Source organism: Phocoena phocoena, chromosome 1, assembly GCF_963924675.1.
Source record: "Phocoena phocoena chromosome 1, mPhoPho1.1, whole genome shotgun sequence".
In the NCBI taxonomy this organism is placed as follows: Eukaryota; Metazoa; Chordata; class Mammalia; order Artiodactyla; family Phocoenidae; genus Phocoena; species Phocoena phocoena.
Window position 1 is genome coordinate 53337009 of NC_089219.1, and position 9284 is coordinate 53346292.

Sequence of the window (9284 nt, forward strand, 5' to 3'; positions counted from 1 at the left end):
AGGTTTACAGCACCCACAGCCAGGGCCTTTCTTCACCCTAGACAATGCAAATGAGAAAGAGGCACCTCTCTGGGCAGACACACAGTGCTGCAGGCTTGGCAAGTGTGGGCTGGGTTTCAGCTCCCGTTCACCCTCTGGCATTTTGTGCCCTGTGCTATGTGAACGGCTGTATGTGGTGGCCCTGCAGTCAGTCCCAACGTTAGAGCAAGGACGAGAGCAGAGGTTCCAAGCCTCCACTGTTGCAGAGATCAGTTTTTATTCCACCGGGTTCCTGGATGTGCTTAAACCTTTTAAAAAAAACATATGCATGCAATTAAAACCCTTTTCCCCTTTGACTCGTCAAGGAGCAATGGTTTCCCGTCGCAGGCACCAGTATTTACCCGTCGGCGGGGAGGAAGAGGGGCCCGGGGGCTCCTTCTGGGGTGGAGCATGGGCCGAGTAGGCGGACAGCAGCAGGTTGAGGGAGCTCTGTAGCTGGCTCTGGATGCTGCTGAGCTTAGAGGCGGGCTGCTTGATGGCACGGGCCAGCTCCGGGTACCCATGCTCCAGGCAGCTCCACTGCTCCTGCAGGAGCTCCTGGATCTTCTTAACGTACTGCCCGAGAGTGGCATCGGTGGTGGGCGAGCTCGGTGGCCTTCCTGGGCGCTCCTTCCCCGGGAGCTCTGAACCGGCCTCCTTCCTCCCTGCTGGGGGAGGCTTTCTCTCGCTGCTCCTTGGAGAGCCTCTTGCTCCCCTGACTGGACCCTCGGCTCCCACCTGATGGCCTCCCTCCTGGTCAGAGCGTCCTTCTTCGATCCTGAGCTCAGTGGAGAGGCAGCTATGTAAAGAGGGGGTGAGGACCATCTTGGATCCCTGTGGCAGTGACAGCTGGGATGGTGACACAAATTCTGCTGGGCTCCGATCCCCCCATTTGTGACTCTCCTGCCTCCACAGGACGCCATTCCCCTTTCCCCAGGCCCCCCAGCTTTCAGATCTTGTGCTGCCCATAAGGTTGACCCCAATGCTCTTGTCACACGACTCCCTGGTCAAGAGTCCGTGCAGAGGGTCAGTGTTGACCATGGCATCAGTCTGGCCCTGAGCATCTTTGGCGTTCTCGTGGCTAAGCTTTTCTGTCAGCTGAGCTACAGTGCTCTCTAGCTCTCGAATCCTCTGCCCCCTAGCCTTGATTTCCTCCTCCTGCCGCTGGAGGGCAGCTCTGACTTGGGCTAGTTCCTCAGTTCTTCCAGACAACTCGCCCTCAAGGCCCGAGAGCTGCTGCTTCAGGCTGGAGATGCTGCCAGGATCCACGGAGATAAGGCCCAGGCTTTCCTCCGTGACCCGGATGCCGATGCTTCTCACGTCTACTTCTACAGGTGGCGGCGGTGGGATCTCGATGATGTTGAGCTCGATTTCTTCTAGGGGGAGCTCATTCTCAGGGACGGGTGATGGCAGAGGTGGGGGGCTTGGTGTTGGGGAGCCGGGGGTCGTGACCGCCACCTCGGCTTGTCTGCTTTCCTGTTGGTCTTCTGCATCCTCTAGAACTACAAGTGATGAGAAAGGAGGACTTGAGAAAGGGAGGTGACTTGCAGCTTCTTCTTCACCCTCTGGAGGCTCAGGCTCCTTCAGGATCAGCTCCGGTATTCCTGGCACCAGGTCTCCAGACTCTCCGACTTCTAGTTGGGCCGCTGCTCGCTGGGTGGAGTTGGAAAAACCTGCAAACCCTTCCGCAGGGCCAAAGGCGCCATCACAGACACCGCCTTCGCCCTGAAGTGGGGGGAGGGCGGGCGGGGTAGGGGGCCCTGAGTTTACGCTTGGGTCCTCTGAGGCCCTGTTCTGCAGCAGCGTGGCCGGCATGCTGGATGCTCTCAAGAGCTGGGGCCGTCCACTCCCGGAGGTGACCTCAGCCTCCAGCTGTCTGGCGGTCTCCGTCAGCAGGGCCTTCCGGTGGTAGCTCGCCTCGCTCCCGCCGGCGGCTTGGGGATGATCACCGAGCAGCAGTGGCTGGGCTCGCGCCTCTGTCCCGAACGACACCTTACTTGGCACCACTGGGGGCCAGTTCGGGTGGGAAAGAGCAGCATGGGGGCGAGCGCCGCTGTCGGGAAGGCTGAAGTTTCGGGGCAAAGTGCTAAACTTGGCCTGCTTGGCCCGTCTGTGGATAGGAATCCTTTTGATGGTGTTTCCCTTCTCGATGTCATCCACATACTTGAGGAAGTCCAGGTCTAAATGGAAGCCATATGGGGTCTCCACGGAGTAGGGGTGGCTCTTTGGAGGGTCTTTCTCTTCATCCCCCTGAGAGGACTGGTCTTTGGCTGGGAGAGATAAGACATGTCAAAAAGAAGCACAGCGTTAATGAGAAAGACAGGCGGTGAGACCTAATATCTCTCGCATAAGCGTTCTCCTAAATGTTCCAGCCTCTGAATTATGCTGAGATGCTCACCGTCTTTTGGCTGGGCTGAGAAATCCTGTTATTAAATCAATGTGGACTTAGCCAATGTCTCCAAGGAAATATGTAGAGGGAATAGTTTCCAATTTGCAGTATGGCATTTCAGTTACCACTGTGGCCAGGAATTTGCCAAATCAGGGTACTAATTGGTAATTATGAATATGGACATTTACAAAGGATGAGATACACGATTGTCTCAATATTAAAAAAGGACCTTGCATTATTGAAATAGGTCCTAGTAAATCTTGCTAAATCCAGAGATATCAAGGAGCCGTGCCTCCTGCATTATTTAAGCTTCCTCTGATGGCTGAGCCTCTAGGTACATGAAGCTCAGAACGGGCACCCACAATCATGCACAGCCTATGCTCTTTTCCACTGGAAAACTGCGTAGTGCTTAACAAACAAGTTTCACCCTCAAAAACTCATGCCAGGTAAGGAAAGACCACCTTTTTCACAAACTGGAAAAAAAGGTGGCGGAGGAAAATGGGACAATCAATGTCAAAAGGGACATTGGCAAACATTCCTCCAAGAGGTGTGGGACCCGTGATTTTTCAGAGCAGCCCAAAGTATCAGGAGAATATCCCGATGAGAAAGTTCTCCATCGCACCAAGGCGCCACTGATCTTGACTCCAGCAAAGGCTGCTGAGAACAAGTCAGTCCTTTGATTATTTGTATCCATAGGGATTTGTCTCCAAGTAGCGCCTTCCTCAGGTTAAATAATCTTTGTTGTTTTCATGTTCCTAATGTGACACCCTTTATTATCTCTGTGACATTCTGCCAAATATGCTCTGAAAATGCTGAGTTCAGGAGAGGACATTAGTGGAGAGCACAGAGGCCAAGAATACAGAGCCAGGAGCCCGGTCTATATTTCAGCTCTGTGACCTTGGGGAAATTACTTAGCCTCCCTGTGTCTCATCATCCATAAGATAGCAATAATAACAGGTAAGATGAGATTGTGAGGACTGATTAATACATATGAAGTGCTTAGAACAATGCCTAGCACGTGATGAACATTTAATACACACTCAATATTACAGTTATTATCTTTGTGGAAGTCCAAATTACAGAGAACTGAAGCCCCTGATGGAAGCTGACTTGCTGGGTACATAGGAGGGGATCCTCAAATTCTTTGTGTCTGACTGATTGCTTGACTCCAAGAGTAATAGGCCCTGGGGGAAAAATGACAATATAGCAGTAATGGAGTTCACTTACCTCAACCACTATTTATTGAGCACCTCTGTTGGTTGCTAAGATAGATCTTAAGGACACAGAGATGAATCAGGTATAGCTCTGCCCTCAAAAAAAAAGTATGGTCAAGTAGGAGAAACACCAACAGGTACAATGCAGTGTGACAAGGATGGTAACAGATACATGCTCAAGGACCAGTGTTCCTTCTTGACTTATTTTCCTAGTTTCTCAGAAAAACTTTCTTGGACTTAGAGGCTAATTCTGCCTTGGTTGGAGAGGGATGACTTCATAAGAGCGACATATAACTGGGTGTTAAATGAATAAATAGCAGTTTGCCAGGAAAACACAAGAGGGTGAAAGACATTGTAGCTGTTTATCTCCAAGATGGCCATTTTCAATTCCCACCTTCTCTAGACAGGCAAGGGAATCTTATATTGAGAGGTGGGGTCCATTTCTCTATGCTTTTGAATCTCAGCTGGCCTGTGACTGCTTTGACCAAAAGAAAATGGCAGAAATGACACTGAGAGAATGCCAAGACTAGGTCATAAGAAGCCTCTAAGTTCTACCTGCGTCCCTTAGAGTGCACACTCGGGGGGAAGCCAGATGCCATATAAGGAGTCCAACTTCCCTGAGACTGCCATGCTGTGAGGAAGCCCAAGTAGCTCCAGAGAGAGGTCATGTGAAGAGACGGTGAGAGATGCCTCGCCAGCCTGAGCTGTTCCAGACATCCTAGCCCAGGTGCCAGGCATAAATAAAAGAACTTGAGATGACTCCAGCCTCGGCCATCATCTTATTTCAATGACAGGAGGGACTCCAAATGAGAACCACTCAGCTGAACTTGTGTTAATAATGCATGATTGTTTTAAGCCACTAAGTTTTGGTGTGGTTTGTTATGGAGCAATAGATAGCCAGGACAGATCAGATATATGTCAGAGAATGGGCAAATGCATTAAGGTGGGACAATCCATAGTAATTCAGGGTTCTATAAACACAGTTGATATGGTTGGAACTTAAAGTGTGGAAGAGAAGGGTGAGGAGTAGAAAAAGACAAAATTGGAAAGGTCAGCAAGAGCCAGATCAGGGAGCCACTTGTATGCATGCCAACAAGCTTTGACTTTACTCTCTAGGCAGTGAGAGTCATCAAAGGGTTTTACACAAGGGAGTGACTTGGTCAAATGTGATTTCACAGTGAGCATTCTTACAGAGGATTAGAAGAAGAACAAACCAGAGGCCTGAAGACCAGTTGGGAGATTGCTGACATGGTCAAGGTGAAAGAAGCTAAGGGAATGGAAGGAAGGGGCAGGTTCAAGAAGCTAAGGGAATGGAAGGAAGGGGCAGGTTCAAGAAGAGGTGCAAATGATGGCGTTACCTGGGGCACATATAGAGCTGCTTTTTCCCTAAGAGTGATGACATATTTGGACTGAGCTCTTCCCACTTGCCTGTCTGATCTATCCTTCTGGCCAGTGCTACATGCTTGGGGCACAGGAACTGTGCTTAGGGAAGTACAGTTATCTCCAAAGAACTAAAGAAGCCAAGTAGACACATAAAGGCTGAACCCTTGAACACTGACACAATCGACCCTACCAGCCTCAGTACTAAGTAAAGTTGCAGGGCCTGTGGGTGAGTTAAGTCACAGCCTCAGCAGGGAACACAACAAGACATTGGTGCAGATCCACAGGGTTGGTCCAAGTTGGGTTCCAGAGCTTCTGTGCAGATACCTGGACTCCAGGCAGATAAGGCGTAAACACTCCTCCAGCACCCAAAAAACTCCAATAAGTTCCCGTTCACCCACATGATTTTTTACAAACCTGCTTTCTCCCAAAGAGGCACACTGGTAGTCTCAATGACAGCAATTGTTCTCTGTTAGTTTCCCAGCTGCACTTGGCTATACTCTTAGACCTACTGGCCAGTTCAGCAGCCTCCTGGGTTATAGGAACAAGCCAAATCAGAGAGGAGGTATTTGTCTAAAGTTAAATAGGGAGCAGATTTATGACCCAGAAGGCAAAGAACACTCCAAAGGAGAGACTGCATTATTTGTCTGCCTATTGCCTCAATTCGGTAGAAATGAACTGATTTGCCCATCAGCCTCTGAGAGCAGGTCCAGAGCACAAATACAATAATAGCATCAAATGAGGAACAGCAGGTTCCATGGGAAAATATTCCACAAGGGAGACTGAGGTGAATCAAAGAAGTCTGTGAAACTGAGCAGTTATCCAGGATGATGGGTTTAATAGGTGCTTTCCTAAGCTACACTATGAGGTCTCTCTCCTCTCTCTCTCTCTCTCTCTCACACACACACACACACACACACACACACACACATTGTGCCGCTGTGCCTGCCACCCACCGTTCTGCATTCCTTCTCTTTCTCCCAGTGCAAGAGGAATGCTGGACCTTGAATGAGGGAGCTTGATCTGATATGCTGGGAGATCTATGCCCACATTAAGTTCTGCTCCTTTTAATTCTACCTGGTGATAGGTATGCAGGAGCTCAGAATTCCAGGCATTGGGCCAGGGTGAGAATTAATTAGGAGGACTGTCTCTGCTCAAAATGAACTTCAGATCTGACAAAGCAACACATAACTGGCTGGAGTTGAATCCTGCCTCTGTTACCTCCTGCCTTTGTGATTCTGGGCAAATTATTTAAATTCCCTATGCCTCAGTCTCTGCATTTGTAACGTGGTGATAAGAATACCTAACTCGCAGAGTTGTGATTATTAGCACCGATGCAGTAGAGAACATGGCATAGGTACTCAACAAAAGGGCCAAAAGACGAGGACAGGCTAGCTCTGAACGGGGCAGGGGGAGATTCACGGAGAATGTGCTCTTTCTTGAATATTTAACTCTGTGTTAGGACTACAGCATCAAGAGGGAGTGAGAGTCCAAGAAAATAATTCTGGAGAAACTGGGAAAAACAAGTCAGGGGAGAAGAAAAAAGTAGGGTATATGAGGCTCAGAGCTACCTAGAATTCCCTACAGAGTCTCGGTCTGAAAGCACCCCAGATCACTAGACCCTTGGAAAGGACCTGCAAACACAGTCATGAGCCTAAGACTTACAGGTAGGCATGAGAAAAGGGATTAGAAGGAGACAAGGGAAGAAGGAAGGGGCCACAGTCATTACCCTGGGGGAAAAAGTGAAGTGGGGGGCAGGTAAGGGAACCCATCAGAGGCATTTAACATGAGGGGAAAAGTCCGAAAGCCTATACTCAGTTTCTGAAGGAAATGGGAAAAACAGAAACTAGAGAGAAAGTGGCCAAAAATACAACCAGAAAGAAGGGGAATTAAATGAATCTCTTCAAAAGGCCAAGATAGTGGAAGCTGTCTTTTCCCTCCTCTGCCTTTATTTTGTGAGATGTGTGTGCTTGAAGGGAGGGGTGCCTTTCTTAGCTAGTTGTGGGTGATCACGTGGAAAGCAGCCGTGCCAAGGATGCTGAGCGGGGACAAATGAGGCAAGCAGGAATGACAGGCCCCCGGGGCATTAAGGGAATTAGCTGGTGTTCTGTGGGACCACTTCCAGGGAAGCGCTGAAAAGGCAGCTCCCTGGGGAGAGAGGCAGACTTTTGAAATATATGGTAACTGCATTTGGAAAGAAGGATAAGGCAGGGCTGGAGCTGCTGTCCAGTCCTTGAGTCCTGTACCAGTGAAGGGCCATATAGACTTGCCTGTTTCCTGACATTTGGTAATCTGGAAAAAGCATTTCATTAGAAGTCAGGGGATCGGAGTCTAGTCTATGATGTTTGGCAAGTTTCCTGGGGAGGGAAAGGGGAACGTTCGTCGAGACATTCGTTGGGCTAGATAGTTATTACTCAACATCCTTACATGCATTATCTCATTTAATCCTTTACCAATCCTGCGAAGTAGGTATTAATACCTGCTTATAGACGAGGTGTGGCAGACTGTTTGCAAAAATAGCCACAATTATAACCCACCCTTATGTACTTCCCTCCCACAATGACCCTAGGCTTGGCCTTGTGACTTGGTCAACAGCAAATGTGACATATGCAGAGATTTGAAAGTTGCTTGCACATTGGAGTTTGTCTGTCCTTGCTGTGCTTGGAACCCTTCTGTCATCATGTGAACAAACCCCAACTAGCCTGCTGGGCAACAAAAGACACATGGCCAAATCATCACCAATGCCCTAGGTGACATGGAGTCAACCACCAGACATGTGAGTGTAACCATTCTAAACCATCAGGACAAGTCACCCAGAAGACCACAGACATGTGAACAGGTCCAGCAGAGATCAGTCAAGCTGGCCCAGCCCAGAATAATGGCTTAGCCAACCCACAGAATCTTTTAAGAAATAATAAATATCTTTAAGTCAATACATTTTTGAGTGATTTGTTACACAGCAAAGCTAACTGATATAGGAGGGAAGTGAAGCTCAAAGAAGTGAAATGCCTTGGAAAATCACACAGGTATGAATATAAGCTCTTTTACCAAATTGTGCCTCTTTTTTTTTTTTTTTTTTTTGCGGTACGCGGGCCTCTCACTGTTGTGGCCTCTCCCGTTGTGGAGCACAGGCTCCGGACGCGCAGGCTCAGCAGCCATGGCTCACGGGCCCAGCTGCTCCGCGGCATGTGGGATCTTCCCGGACCGGGGCACGAACCCGCGTCCCCTGCATCAACAGGCGGACTCTCAACCATTGCGCCACCAGGGAAGCCCCGTGTGCCTCCTTTTTAGACCTCAAGCTCCTCATCTCTAGAAAGAGCTTAATGAGTGAGATCATGCTGCTCCCTTCTTGGTGCTTGGAAGGGATGAGAAACACTACAAAAATTACACAACTCCAATATAAACATAAGCCTTCATTTTCATTCCCTACTACCTTCTCTTGTTCATGTCTGAAACACACAGTTTGGGTTTCCCAGCACCGCCTATTTGGGGACGGTCTCCCGTAGGCCTCCCCTGAGCTATTTCCAGGATTTATGGTAATAACTGCTTTCCAACCCAAGTGCTCACTGTAGAACAGGGAATACAAGGGATCCTGCCTACCGTCTGTCTTCTCCATCTTAGAGAATGCTGACCACCAGTCTCTTGGGCACTCTTCTTCCGATAAGCCTGTATAATTTGTTGGAGTGTTCTGAAAGAAAGAGGATGGAAAAGTGGAGAGTCTCATTACAATTAGAATAAGTATGAAGGGAACATAGCACCAAGAAAAAAAAAAAAAGTAACACCCCTCCTTGCCTTTCTCCCAGGGTGCCCATGTGCTCGTAGCTCTCCAACGAGGGAAATTAAAAGCCTATACACACTCCTAGAGTATAATCTTGGGTGTGTCTTCATGGAATGTTAGCAGTGGTTGACACCAAAGGAAGCCTCTGGTCCAACTAGACAGATGAGAAAACTAAGGCTTAGAACTTAATTGTTCTGTGCAAGGCCTCTCAGCACATTCGTGAAGGAACTGGACCCAGGGCTCCGACAAGCAGCATGGTGCCCTTTCCAAAATATCAAGAGCTGAAATCTACTCACTTCCCGTCATGGTAAAAGAATTATAATTCATGTTTTTAGAAAAGCTGGAATCAGAGTACCTATAAGTGATCTGTGACATCCCAATCAGATTCAAGAAAAAGATGAGCTAATTGGAAGGACTGACTAGGACCTAATAGTTTGGGGTGATTTCTAACCAGGGGCAGAACAAGGGGGAGCTCAAACCTGGGAGCCAGAAGACGTCAGTAACT

General features: G+C 48.7%; 1 protein-coding gene across 1 annotated transcript in view; it reads right to left on the reverse strand.

Moving 5' to 3' along the window:
* KANK4 (KN motif and ankyrin repeat domains 4) overlaps positions 1-8617 on the reverse strand; it is a 32831-nt gene extending 24214 nt beyond the window's left edge. The window contains exons 1-2 of the mRNA XM_065889750.1: positions 8602-8617; positions 381-2288 (exon numbers count right to left, since the gene is read on the reverse strand). Coding sequence (XP_065745822.1) covers positions 381-2288; positions 8602-8617 — 1924 coding nt within the window. The remainder of the gene's footprint in view (positions 1-380; positions 2289-8601) is intronic.
* Between the last annotated feature and the right edge of the window lie 667 nt (positions 8618-9284).